Genomic DNA, 15,441 nt, shown 5'->3' on the forward strand with positions numbered 1-15,441 from the left:
AATGTCGTTTTAATAATTGTTACGTTTTTTTGTTGTTGTTGTTGTTGTTGTGTGTAACAAAATTCTCGCAATTTAGCACAGCCTCTCATAACATTGCTTTTCGTAGCATTATTTATGCCATTACCATTTCTTGCAATTTTAAATAAGACATATAATGCCGCCTCTATGCAGGGTTGAACGTTTGTGGTATATGTGCCAATTTGTGAGTTACGTTTAGTGTAAACATGGCATGTAGTAGGCTATAAATGATAACATTAAATGCAATACAGGTTCAAGAGAGGTTTTCCTCGCACGGAACAATCTGTCATCATTGTCTAAAAAGAACTCAAGTGACTGCAAAAGTACGTTTGTCTCTCTGTCCGAGGTGCTGAAGCCTGATCACGTGACGCCACTGCCTCATTCAGCAGTGAGCGCGCGCACTGGTTTATAGAGAATTTCACGTGAGAACGCGACAAACCATCACTCGCATACACTGTAGCCTAATTCTCTCCTCTCACTGCGCCACAGAATAGGTAACGGGTGGCATTTCTGCATCTTTTTCCAAAGCTGGCACGCATTCGACAACATTACGATGGTAGATTTTGGCATTCTTCATTTTTCTCTGCGCTTCGTCCCTACTTCATGCCAAAGCGGTGATTGCAGTGGATGGGCAGAACGTGCCAGGCTTCGTTTCTAATCCAGAAAGTGCCCGTCTGCTCGGGGATCTCGCGCTAAGAAGATGTAAGGACCAAAACAAGCCTTTCCCCCCCAAACCAGCATCTTCTTCACAAAAATGCAGAAGGGAATTCGACTTAATGATGGTCATGTCACCTACCTTGGTCTTTTGGCAAAGAAAGATGGCACGAGGCGAGGCAGCTTAAGCAAAAAGAGCTCCGACAACACAAAATGGCATACCAAGTGGTTTGCTCTGTTGCAAAATATGCTTTTTTATTTTGAGAGCGAGTCCAGCTCGCGACCCTCGGGATTATACCTGTTGGAGGGATGCGTGTGTGACAGGTCGTCCTCTCCCAAACCTTCGGTGTCTGCCAAGGAGTGCTTAGAAAAACAGGTATGATACAAACGGAATGTCAACTTTGCTTCATATACTTCTGTAATACTAATACAGAGCGTTAGAATAGAGTTTATTGAGGGGTAAGGCAACTCAAAATGGTCATTCTGTTTCCAGCCAGCAGCGACTGGGGGTTTGTTTTATGCGTAAAGATGACGAGCAGGCGCTCGAGACGACCAACAATTTTACCACCAGGCAGCATCTGCTGCTTTGCTCAGTGCTTGGGGATGTTTGCACCTCATCTTTCGTTTGTTTGTTTGTTTAATAGGGTTTCTCTGTCATTTCTGCAATATTTTCTGTGAGATGACATGCACACTGACAGAGATTGCTTGTAGTTACTTAAATTATACATTATTCACAAATATTAGCTATGTGATTATGTTCTTTGTCATTAAAGGTCTAGTTCATCCATAGAGTCAAAATGCTGTCTTTATGTCCTCAACCTCATGTTGTCTCAAGTAGATGTTTCAAACCTGTATAACTTACTTGGAACTCAGAAAGAAAGACAGCTTCAGTCACCGTTCACTTTCATTGTTTGAAACAAGATGCAATGAAAGCCAATGGTGACTTATGCTGTGAGTCCCTAACATTATGCCTAGCATCTCTCTTTGTCAGTCAGAATATATAACAACATGAAAGAGAGGGCATGACAGAATTGCTTTAGTACTTTATGCTGGGAACTTGTTTGCCTATACCACGCTAGCGGTAGTTAAATTCAGTGTATTTCATCGTTTGATATCCGTTTGGCTTTCCAGGAAAAAGGTTGTTATTTATCAGCGTTTCTCCTCAAGAGACATGTAAGTTTCGACTGTTCCGCTCTCTGCTTTACACAAGAGAGAAAATGACGCTAGAGAAGCACTTTTATAAACCTCAGAGTCGCCATCATGCGGAAAACTGGCGTAGAATCGCAGTCTGTTTGACGTATTGATTTAATTCCCGCGCTGATATTAATAGCATCCTACCTTGGCAACTGCATCTTCCCAACGTGTTTAATAACAAAACGTTACCAAAATTGAACTTTATGTTCACAAGACATTGTTTGGGCGTCTGAAAACGTGGTGTTCCGCATTTAATGATCGTTCTTCGTGTTATTGTGTCCAACAGAGATGCTGCTGATTAGGCTAAACCTTGTGACTCCTTCAAATATTTCAAATTATCTTTTTTTCCCCCTACATATTTTAAATTAGTTTGTGGAATTTCCTTTTTTTTTTTTGTCACCTAACATAGTTAGGCTATAACAAATTGGTCAGTGCCAGTCTTGTTTGTATTCAGAGATATTATTATTATTATTATTTTACAGGAAAATAGATTTTTGCTCCTATACAAAAAGTGTAGATGAGGTAAATGAAAAGTGCACTCAGTTTTTTTAGTCTACTTCAAATGTGTTAGAGATATCTGACAAATATGATTAAAAGGTTATCCACCTTGTTATGCAACGTGGAAGTAAGTCATTTTGTGTGAATGTGCGAGACTTCCGTTTCATTAACCGATTAAGGGAAATAGGCTAACGAGATTAACAAACTGCAGTAAATGGTAAAACTGTTTACACTACAGAACAGTGTGTTCTTAATTAAGATAATACATTAAAATAACATGGTAAGGCAAACGGGTTTGCAAATTCAAGTAGCAAAAATAGCTGCAAACAGATGATTGCGGAAGACAGACCCATAAAATTTACAAATGGTCGAGCTAAAAGCTCATGGTGATAAGAATGTGCATGATCCAAAAAGAATCAGTACAAGTGGAAATATTAAATATTGTTGAGTGCTGAAAGTGCTGAAATGATGACCCACAGCTCCACAGAGCGAGGACAAATGGCAGAACATCAAGTGGTGACCATGGCCAGCACACCACTTGATGTTCTTAGATTCCCTAAGTTCAAGAGGCAGAGAATTCCAAAGGACAGGAGCATAGAAAGAGAAAGCTTTATCACCCATAGATCAGAATCAGAATCATAAAGAGCTTTATTGCCAAGTATGCTTGCGCATAAAAGGAATATGTTTTAGTGACATAAGCTTCCAGTACACAGAGACATCAACAACACAGAAAAAAAAAAAAAAAATTATATATATATATATATATATATATATATATATATATATATATATATATATATATATATATATATATATATATGTAAAGACATAAAATAAATAGAAAAATAAATAAATTGTATGAACAGTTGTGCTATATATGTTAATGGAACAGATGAACAGAGTGAGATGCAGGGATGTACTAGGATGGAGGTGGTAACAAATAAATATAAGGATATTGCACGATTTTATTGCATAAGTGGGGAACATTTAACTGTTCATGAGATAGATAGATTGCCTGGGGGAAGAAACTGTTCTTGTTCCTGGCTGTCCTGGTATTTGTGGCTTTGAAGCGCTGGACAGATGGTAAAAGTTCAAAAAGGGGATAACTTGGATGTCAGGGATCCAGAGTGATTTTCTGAGCCCTTTTACTCACTCTGGATATATACAGTTCTTGAAGGGTGGGCAGGGGAGCACCAATAATCCTTTTGGCAGTCCGAACCGTTCTCTGTAGTCTTCTCATGTCTGATTTTGTAGCTGAACCAAACCAGACAGTTATTGAAGTGCAAAGGACAGACTCAATAACGACTGAGTAGAACTGTTTTAGCAGCTCCTGTGGCAGGTTAAACGTCCTCAGCTGGCGAAGGAAGTAAAATCTTTGTTGGGCCTTTTTAACAATAAGGGCACTGTGATTGTTCCACTTCAGGTCCTGAGAGATGGTGGTTCCCAGGAATCTGAATGACTCCGCTGCCGCCGCAGTTCTGTCTGTGATGCTAAGTGGGGGGAGTGCAGGGGGGTTTCTCCTGAAGTCCACTATCATCTCCACTGTTTTGAGTGTGTTCAGCTCCAGGTTGTTAAGAATGCAACAGACAGCCAGCTGCTCAACTTCTTGTCTGTAAGCAGACTTGTCACCGCCCTGAATGAGACCGATGAGTGTAGTGTCGTCTGCAAACTTCAGGAGCTTGACAGAGGGGTCTTTAGAGGTGCAGTCGTTGGTGTACAGGGAGAAGAGCAGTAGGGAGAGAACACAGCCCTGAGGGGCACCAGTGTTAGTGAAGCAGCTGTTTGACATGGATTTCACTAGCTTTTACCTATCTGTCAGAAAGCTGGTGATCCACTGACAGATAGACATAGGAACAAAGAGCTGGGTCAGTTTGGTCTGAAGGGCTGTTGGGATGATGATGTTGAAAGCCAAACTAAAGTCCACAAACAGGATCCTCACAAGTCCCTGTTTTGTCCAGATGTTGCAGGATGAAGTGCAGTCCCATGTTTACTGCATCATCCTGCATCGACCTGGCGCACATCATCCTCACTGATTTGAAGAGCAGGAGGTGGGGAGAGGGGAATCGCATGAGGTGTTGTGTAGAGAGATGTTCAGAACGGGTGTAGGGGGTTTCAAATCTACAATAAAAATCATTCAGGTCGTTAGCAAGTTGTTGATTCACCTTAGTGCAGGGGGATGGTGTCTTGAAGATTGTGAGGGCTCTCAGACCTTTCCACACTGAAGTTGAGTCATTGGAAGTGAATTGATCTTCCAACTTTTTAGCGTAGGTCCTTTTAGCCACCCTGATCTCTTTATTCAGTGTGTTCCTGGCCTAATTGTACAAGACTCTGTCCCAATTTCTGTATGAATCCTCTTTGGCCTGATGAAGATGTCTGAGTTTTGCTTTAAACTATGGCTTATCATTGTTGAATGTTAAATAAGTCCTTGTAGGAATGCATATATCCTCACTAAAACTAATATAGGATGTCACAGTCTCTGTGAGTTGCAGCACAGTCTCGGTGGTAGCAGCTTAAAAAACTCTCCAGTCAATGAGGCCGAAACAGGTTTTTAAACCCCACTCTGTTTTGTTGGTTCATCTCTTTACAGTCTATACTAAAGGTTTAGCAGATTTAAGTTTTTGCTTATAGGTTGGTATAATATGAACCAGGCATTGATCAGACAGCACAGAAGTTGCCAGTGGAGCAGAGTGATATGCACTCTTTATTCTGGTGTAACAGTGATCCAGTATATTACTGTCTCTGGTGGGACATGCTGTGTGTATTTTGCAGTTCATGGGAAAGATTTGCTTCATTAAAGTCCCCAAGAATGATTAAAACACAGTCCGAGTGTTGCAGTTTTTCTCTGTCATCTGACCAGCTAGATTCTGTAAAGCTCATGTGCACTTGCGGAGGAATGTAAACATGCACAAGAATGAACGATTGAAACTACTGCAGTGAATAGAAAGGCTTGCAGTTTATGAAGAGTGCTTCTAGATCAGGACAGTACATTTTCTTTAACACAGCTACATCTGTACACTACCGTTCATTGATGTAAAAGCATGTCCCGCCGCCGTGCGATTTCCCCACTATGCATTGCGATCTGCTCTAAACAGCTGAAAGCCAGGCAGATGGAGCACGCTGTCCGGAATGGCGTCATTCAGCCAGGTTTCCGTGAAACACAGAGCAGCAGAGTGTGAGAAATCTTTATTTGTCTGGGAGAGCAGAAGTTTGTCTGTTTTGTTGGGTAGAGAGCAGAGATTTGCCAGATGGTCGCTAGGCAACGGTGTTCGAAATACACGCTTTCTGAGCTTGATGAGCACGCCGGCTCTCTTCCCCCATCTGCACGACCTGAAGCGTTCGATCAGCGCAGCTGCTCCGCTGAATACAACATACAATAAAACGTCTGAATAACTTAAAATCCGGTAGAATATTTTGTGTTGTGTTCTGTCCAATTTTCAGCAGTTCATCCCTGGTGAAACTGATTGTGTTTGATAAACAAAAAACAGGAAAAACTAAAAAAAACAGTACAAACACTGGAGAGCCAAGCACTGAAGCAGCCCTGTGCAGCACCATTGCGAACCGGTATCTTAAACGTGTTTGAGGAACAACCAATAAAGTTCGAGTGAGAGGAACGCAATCGGTAGCACTTTATTTTACAGTCCTGTTCCCCATTTTCATACTATGTACTTATTATAGTAATTACAATAACTATGTAATAACTAGGTACTAAACCTAAACCTACCCCTAAACCTAACCCTACCCCATTTAGTTACCTTGTATTACCAGAACTTTCTTAGTTAAATACACTGTAAGTACACAATAAGTACATGTACTGTAAAATAAAGTGCAACCACGCAATCTATGACTAGGAGTGTATGGAACAATTCTAAAGGTGATCATGTAGACCATGTAGGCTAATGCTTTAAAAGTAAGCACCATAATTTTGAAATCCACTCTAAACCTGACAGGGAGCCAGGGCAAAGATTGTAACACTGGAGTAATATGACTGCCATTCCTATTCCCAGTTAAAATCAAAATTTTGTACATATTGCAACTTAATGTCTACAGTAGATCTAGAAACTCTGTCTAAAAGAGCATTGCAATAGTCTAACTGTGAGACGACAATGGAATTTATCAGCATTTCCACGACTGTATTTAACATAGGGCACAATCTTGTGATATTTCTGAAGTGTATAATAAGCATCGTCAAGGCACACATGAGGTTTTAAAGGTCCCGTTTTTCATGCTTTTTTGAAGCTTTGATTGTGTTTACAGTGTGCAATATCATCCGGCATTAAACTGATTGAGATTGAGGGAGTTGTCCTCAGCAAGCTGTCCTCAGCAAAATGTGCTGCACATAGTTTTACATGTGGATTATAATTTTCGGGAACCGAGTTAAACACAAATTGTAACAATTAATCTCCAAGTACAGCGTCCCTGGGAAGGCCAAACAAAGATGATTGGACTCCGAGATGAAAATAACAGCGTTTCAACGACATGGCGACAAACAGAAATGAAGCTCTTCCTTCTTCTCCGTCAGAGCGCAACAAGACCAAGCCCCCCTTTTTGTGAATTCATGTGGGCGGAGGTTAGTCAAAAAACTGTTTTAGTGACGTCATTACTTCAGGAACTACAGGGATGTAGTCCAAACAGGTCGTTTTTTGTAGACGGATTCTATTAAATAAAATATCTTGCTTGGCATTGAACTTTGAGCTTCAGAATTTTACAGATATTTATACTCTTACAACAACATTACACACTAACTAAAGTTTAAAACACGGGATCATGAAGAATGGGACCTTTAAATGTATATCTGGAAATCTGCGTATTGTTGGCATACAAATGATAATGAAGGCCAAGCGATCTCAAAAGGTGGTCAAAATGTGACAAATAAATGTTGAAGAGTAAAGGACCTAAAACCGCCCCCTAGGGACACCAATTGAGACAGAGCTAATCTCAGACCTATAACCAACCATAGAGACAAACTAGTATCAGTCAGTAAAATAAGACTTCAACCACCTCAAGGCAGTCCCAGACACACCAAAAACTCTTTCAAGATAAGTAAGAGACTGTGATCCACAGTATCAAACGCCGCTCTTACATCAAGAAGAATAAGAACAGATGTTGCACCAGAGTCAGAAGCCATCAACAAATCATTGGTGACTTTGACCAAGGCCGTCTCAGTACTGTGGAATTTACAAAAATCCTGTGAGTTTAACTGTGATATATTTAAACAAATGTGAGGCAACAATATGCTCAAGTAACTCTCAGAAACGGGAGATTTGAAATAGGATGAAAGTTATTGAAGTCATTCCGGGCAAGAAGGAGCAAAAACTGTGATAACCTATAGGTGTCAGTATAAAATCCAGAAAAATGTAAACAAAAACTTACTGAATCCACCTTTAAAATTCAGCAACCTGATATGACAGCCACTTAATCACTGCAACCATATGGGTATCTGAAACGTACAGTAGTTAGGAAAGTTTATTTGGTGATCCTGAAACAAAACATCTGAAATGCTGCATCAGTTCTTCTTTGTTTTACAATCAAGACTTTTGACTACTAGCCAGTGATGGAAACTGACATAGCTGAAGATGTTTTACCTTGGTTAAACCCGTGTCTAAGACCTTCCTGTGAACAGCTGTCATGTGAACCTGTGCTGACAAAGCAGAATGTGGCATGGAGTTTGATGCTGTGCATGTTTGTCATCTAAAGAACAGAGGGTAGTTAGAGCAACGGTACCTAACAATCAACAACTCAGTGTTTGTCAGTCATGCACACTTCACCCTTTATATTAGACATGCACACGGTAACTTCATTCAGTGTAACTAATTTGCATAAATAATTTTACACTGACAAGCTTTGTGTTTTCACCGAAAAGGAAATAATCTAATGCTTTACTGCTAATACTTGCCTTGAGCAGAGCAGCCCATATACTTTAGATGTTTTCATCAGTTTTACATTCACTTATTTACATATTTAATGGAGCAAATAGTGAGTCACATATGATGCATTACATGCATCTTGAATAAGCACACTTCTTTTTCTCATTTGATTTCAATGATTTCATTAACTTAATAATTTAAAAAATGTCAGTGTCTTAAAGGGAAAGGGTTATCCAAATATAAAGACTTTTATCTTTCCCTATGAAAATAGATTTTCTAAATCCATGTTATTGGTCTTATTTTGAATGATAATTTAAAAGAAACAAGTCCTGCCCTACATTTCTTTCCTTTTTCAAAAATCTTTTTCATTTAGATATATGCCATAATACAGAAGAAAATATACATTGCGAAAAACACACAATGATCATTTGAACAAGGGGCTGCTTGTTTTTCATTTTATTGTACTTTGCATAGTCTTTGGAGCTGCAATTGTTAAATAAAGAGCTGTGCTTTAAGTTTAGTTTTTTCAAGAAGGAAAAAAAAAAAGATTCATAGTCATGGATTAAAGCATGTTCAATTTCTACATCTAGAATTTTTCAGATCCTTCATCAGGTCTGGCCTAAAGTTTGTAGACCAAATGAGTTTCTTGTAACCTTTTATTATCTTAATGTAGTGTATGTTCCATATTCATATTTAGCATTATACAGTCTTTCTCTTTCTCCAGGTGTGCCAACTCACAGAAACAAGAGCAAAAAGTGGGACGCTCTATTTAATCTAGAGTTTGGTGCCACACAGGTTTGCAGGCATATATTTACTTCCTTTTTAGAAAGAAAGAAAACAAAAGAATCAGCCCAATTTCCTTGTGCCATGCATGGATTATAATTCGCAGGCTGGTCCCCACATCCATTTTAATTTCTAATCAAATGTATTTATTCATTTATTTATAGATGCTAGATGCTATTTTCAAATCTTAAAAAAAGCACTTACTCAGCACAAAGATGCTTTTGGGCAATCTGCGTACTGGCGTATTCTACACAAATTTGTGTTTTATTGAAAACCATCCCGCTACCTTTCCTTTTATTGTCATTGTATTTACATACCAATAACTCTGCTCCACCATTCATTTATTGGCCCTTCTTTAATATATCTGCATTTTAGCATGGTTCCTATGGCAACTCCTATTTGCATGAGAAAAAGAGTGGTTGGAGGGATGGTGTGTGTGTGTGTTGTGGGAGCATGTAGCAGTGTGTTGTGTCTCCTTCATTAATGCTAACACTGTTTGGGCTAAATTTGTTCTGTTCAGTACCTCTGAGGGGTCAGGGCCCATTTATAACAAAATACTCATCTCTCTTTTGGGAACAGCTGCATTTTTGTAGCTCAGTAGAATGAGCATGTGCATGTAGACTTACTGATGCTTGCTATTTTGGTCTCCTTGCAGATTGCACTTGCATTAGTGCTCAAGACTGACATCATAAAATCTGTCTTTTAAAGAGGCGTGGGAACATGAAGAACAATGCAAAATAATAGAGCATACATCTAGCTGAGGGTGTGCATTATGAATTTGACTTGTAACAGTCATCGTGGTAAACTTTTATACCTTTACAGGCCATTTCCTTTTCCAGAACCTGTTGTTCACTTCATTTATCAAAGGCTGACATGACAGATAACAGTTTGCAGAATAGGGATATGTGTGTCTGATGAAAGAATGTGAAAGCACCTGTCTGAACACATACAATATACAGCTACTTTTTCACAATGTGTTATATACAGTTCTTTTATTTTGTTTATGCAAACTGTGCTAAAAGATAACAGCAATTATTTTTGAATGTCATATTCTTTATTTCAAGCAAATTATGCTCCATTATCTGATTTTGTAATAGGCTAGTTGTAGTCTTCTAATTTATAGGCATGAAGCACATTTGATGTGCTATTGAACAATTTTTGCAAACATTTTTAACATTGTTCTCCATATTGTGATTTTAAAAAAACTTGAGTGATCACACATAGAAAAACTGATGTTTAGTGTGTGTGTGTGTGTGTGAGTGAGTGACTGCATGTGTATATACTAAAAATGAGTCAGTATATGTGACTTAGCTGTAAGTTGAAAGAATGAAGGCGGCATAGCATCTTGACCTTGCTCATGGAAAGGAAAAGGTAAAAGAAACAGCATATTTCAACGGTGTGAATTTTTAAACAATGTAATGATATATGTCTAAAAGATCAGCATGACAAGATGAATTTTTAAGGTTTGTTGGTTTGCAGATTAGTTTTTTGGTTCAGATCTTATATTAGTTGTTTGTTGGTTAAGCAAGTATACGGTACTGAACTTCATAAAATGTCTACAATCAAAACGTAAGGTCCCACTCCTTGAACATCTAATAATGGTTACTAATACTGAGTGATTTCATGTCGACCACAGATTTTAGCCTTCATTCCAATTATTCACTGCTTGGTGCAGGAAACTAGTATGTCAATGTGATCAGTCCCTAAATGAGATCAACATCAGTTCATTGTTTGTTAAGCCCCACCCACTTTAGTTACCCATGCTCTCTCAGTCTAGTTTTATATAATGTTACACATGAATGAATGTTATGTATAATGTTACACATGAATGAATATATATATGTGTGTGTGTGTGTGTGTAGTATACATATACATTAGGCTATATAACATTATATGCAAATGCGTATTTTTCAATTAAAGAGAACTTATAGATTTAATATGGGCTGCTTTTGACATTTAAAACTTTTTAATTGGTCATTTTGTGTTTCAAGAATAAGGTCCAAGGTTAAGAATACACTAGACATTACTTAAGCCTATGTAAAATGTTTTTCTCTATTTAAACACATTACAGTAGTAAAAGAGAAATTTCCTTATTGGTCATGTCTCAAGTAGATGGCATGTTTTCTTGTGCGCCTAGATGTTGAACTCATGAAAAATAGTCATTTTGTTTGCATTTGCCAAAACTGATTTGTTGAAGGTAAAACATGGACGTTGAAGGGAAGTTGTGTTATGCCGAGTGCTGCTTGCTGTGAAATGGGAGCGACCAGCCAGCAGTAGATTCCGCAACCTTCCTCAAACACTTATGTTCACAATTTGTGATTTACACTGTGTAAATCACAAGAGCTGTGATTGGATGATGACAGGTGTCGGTGATCATTCTCAAGTGTTGTGATCAGCACTGCTGCTGTTGCGGTTGTATCAGTCAGTGGTTAGATCAGCGTAAAGCTATGAATAAACAGGACAAGGAAGATCACGTACAGGACACATCAATTAAGCCCAATATACTGGACGTCCAGGCTAATACGGGACAGTTGGCAACCCTATTTGTGGCAGAGTACAACATTAGTAAAGTTGATCAGTAAGGTTGTTACGGTGAAGCTTTGTGAAGGTTTGGTTGTTTATGGCACTGTAGAAGAAAACTTGATGCTATTGAAAAATACGTTTAGTCTTTTATATGATCTTTGAAATCTGATATCATGTATTTATATAGCTTAGCTAAATTTTTTACTTGAAGTCATTTGAAGTCAGTTAAAATCTCAAATGTTATTTTGTGACTTGGGTTTATAAATAATTGATGGACCCAATAGACCCTCTAGAATTTTTCACATCTCATGCATGAATTGTGCGAAAAAATCTGAAGAAATCTGAAGTATGGTTAATGTGTTGAAACTGAGAGAAACAACACTGATATGCCCATTCAAGTCTTTTATTTGAATAAAAAGTTATTTCGGTACTGTTTGCCAGATGTATTATATAGGGATCTGTGCGTTTGCACCCTCAATCACTTTCAGTGGGTCTCCACTGCATGAGACAAATGACTGGGATGTAATCCAACAGAAATGGAGGTTGTTAGGGATTCAGTGCTAAGGCCTGGCTTTCTGAAATGGAGAGAAACGGGTAGCATATACAGAGCCATAGCCACTAGTGCACAGAGTTGCTAGGTAACAGGTAGCATACAGTTATGTAATGTGCCATGCTCCCAGTTTACATGTTTTATGGTATTCCTCAGGAGAACTGGAGCTATCTCAGGCACAGGGAAGTTTCCCTCAGCACATCAACTCAGACCCAGCAGATCCTTTCTGTGTTCAATGAACTCTTCTTGCACTCTTTGTAATCAGTCCAAAAAAATCATGCAGCTCCTTATTTCTTGTGCTCTTGGTGAGGTTATATATTAAATACTGTGTCGTATTAGCATATGCAAAGGATTTTCCAGTTCAGTTGTACCATCCTGAGATGCTGATCATTTGACTGGAAAATTCTTTGAAATGTGACATTCAAACTGTCAAAAAATGCTTTTCACTACACAAAGACTTGTTGTTATTTAAACATGATTTTTATTCATTTGTGCTAATTGCTAATTGTGCTAATTAGTTTCTTGGAATGCCCCATGCAATTCAAATTCACAGGTCCTCTCAGTGAATTTGAGAAACTAGGGATTGGCATATATCGATATTTTAAAAATATCAATACTAAGGTGTGTTTTATTTTCCAATGATTCTATTTATTTAACAAAAAAGAATGTGTTTAATATGCATTAAATTGTATAAGTATCCTATGTTAGTGAATAATTATGTAGGATAGAAGTATTTTCCTCCACATCTGAACACATTCTTTTGGGAACCGCAGCACAAAATAATGCTTATATGAGGACAGAAAAAAAGAACATATCTTTGAGCTATTTCACAATGAACAAAATTAAATTGTAGCCTACATAGTTTATGCAATTAAAGAATAAAATGGTTGCCTGTCACTGGCAGTCCCTTACAAAAATGTTTTTGCTAAAGTTAAACTATTTGTAGATTTCCATGGTTACCACTACCATGTGTAAACAAAAATATAACCTAATAAGTTGTAGTTATTGAATATTAAATGTTAAAATGCGTTTCAGTTATGATAATAAGGAGGCATCATTACCCATTTTACTCTTAGTAATATAATAAGTTAATAAATTTCATAGTCAATAAGTTCAGTTTAGAAGTATCATATCATATCGTATCGGTATCATATCAAAAACAAAATAAGTGGTATCAAACATCCCTATGAGAGACCTTGTAGTGGTTTTTAACCATGGACTCTATTAAGGGATAGTGTCCAATTAGCTGTCACTATCACAATATAAACTTAGACAGGTGGTCTTGTATGGTATATACTGCATATAAAATTTTAAATGAATGCTGTGTTTTTTCTATATATCAAAAAATCCTGAATTGTTTTTTTTTTTATCATTTTTTTTTTTTATCACAGATACATTCAAAAAATGTAAGCATTTTTAACACTGATAATACGAAATCAGCCTATTAGAATGATTTCTGAAGGATCATAACACTGAAGACTGGAGAAATGGCTTCTGAAAATTTTGTTTGAATCTAAAATATTTAAATAAAACATATTTTAAAATATATTAAATTAAAAATTTGAAATACAGTACACAACATATTTTTGATTTCTTACATTTTTTTATTTATTGGTGATTAAGATAAACTCTCACTGGCTCATATTTCATCCATCACTGTAGTCAATAAGATTATTTGTGTAGTATTGGAGTTAACATGCGTTTTTGTTCTTTCTGTATTACAGTATTATTTCACAGTCAGCTTCAACCATGAGAATCAGAAGGCTCTGGAGCTTCGTACAGAAGATGTTAAGGACTGTGATGAATGGGTGGCAGCAATATCACATGCCAGGTAAGTAAACTCTTTCAGGGAAAAAAAATAAAAAAATAAATATATATACTGTTGTCTACTTCAGTGAACAGCATGGGCGGGGCTAGGGAGGGGCTAGCAGGTGCTTCAACACCCCAGACAAAGACAAGTGCACCCCACAGATTTTTTCTTGGAATCAATTATATGCAGGCAGTAGCATATTGCATTTAATAAACAAGCTGACAAAAAAAAAATAAATAAATAAAAAACATTTGACTCATGCATAACACGAGGAATGCAAAAACGGGGTGATTTGCAGCTGTTGCACTATTCGTAATTATAGCATTTTATTTAAAAAAATGTAGGGCTTCCTCATCCTGCCCCTTTAGTTACCCCCAACTAAAGATTTTTCTAGTCAACTAGTCGTACGTTATATAAATTGATAAATATAATAATATACTATAGGCAGGCGTATTATAGCCTATTCCGTGCTCAAGCTCACGCATAAAGCAATTGCCTCAAGGCACCAGCAAAGTGATTATGAATGTGTCGGGGAAAATAAATAAAGAGGAGGATTTTTTGCGAAGTGGACAGATTCCATGTCTCATTATCTATAATTAGCCTGAAGCTTGTTTAAGCAGTCTTGGATGTTGCAGAGGTTCTTTTGGGAATATTGTTTTTTTTAGTAATGAACTTCGAATTTGAATTCTCTGTTGGGAACTAACAAACAAAGCACAACATGTTGTGCCTTTAATAACAAAGAGCCATAATGTAGTCAAAGACAAATGTGCATTTCGATATGTTTTCAGTTTGCTATGTTCATGTGAGAGTTAAGGCATAAAAGGTTAACCCTGTTAAGATAAATATTATACGTTTATATACAATATACTGTTTCAGAAATATATCCAATTGTTTTATAAGGTGAAATAATTGTGCATATTTGAAAAAAAAAAAAAAGATAATCAGATCCGATCATGGTTTTGACTTGTTGGTTTATTACTGTGATTAGTAGATTAAAAGTTTTTTTTTTTTTTTTGTGTGTGTTAGCCTTGTATGAATTGAAACAATCACGTCAGGATTTTAATTTAAGTAATTTTATAATATAACTAATATAATAATAAAAGTAATTTTGATTGTTCACTATGCAATTTAATTGGTAAACATTTACATTTCATGTATAATAGCAGTAAAACTTGATAAAATACACTACAGGTTAATGAGGTCTGTGGAACAAAACTGCATATCCAATCATCCTTTTGTCAGCTTTAATAAGACACTCAACCATGATTATTTCCTCTCCATTTTGATGCAATAGCACTAAAAAGCATGCTATAATATGAAATTGCTAAACACATCCATATTATCAGTACTATAATTATTTTTAGGCTAGTTTATGTCACTTATTTCTGTCATCACTACTCAGCCAGGCACTATACTACCATTCATTGTTTTTATTTAGTTTTTAGTTTTTTTTTTTTTTTTTTTTTTTTTAAGAAAATTATAGGCAGCTCTTTTTTATTCAACAAGCATGTGTTAATTTCATCACTAGTGACAGTAAATACATTTTT

The 15,441-nt window shown here is 37.0% G+C and overlaps 1 protein-coding gene across 1 annotated transcript in view; it reads left to right on the forward strand.

Moving 5' to 3' along the window:
• Positions 1–392: 392 nt before the first annotated feature.
• LOC113061625 (ras-specific guanine nucleotide-releasing factor 1-like) overlaps positions 393–15,441 on the forward strand; it is a 40,258-nt gene continuing 25,209 nt past the window's right edge. Inside the window, exons 1-2 of the mRNA XM_026230908.1 lie at positions 393–1,048; positions 13,809–13,915. Coding sequence (XP_026086693.1) covers positions 773–1,048; positions 13,809–13,915 — 383 coding nt within the window. The 5' untranslated portion in view covers positions 393–772. The remainder of the gene's footprint in view (positions 1,049–13,808; positions 13,916–15,441) is intronic.

The sequence above is a fragment of the Carassius auratus genome, chromosome 43, assembly GCF_003368295.1.
Source record: "Carassius auratus strain Wakin chromosome 43, ASM336829v1, whole genome shotgun sequence".
Lineage (NCBI taxonomy): Eukaryota > Metazoa > Chordata > Actinopteri > Cypriniformes > Cyprinidae > Carassius > Carassius auratus.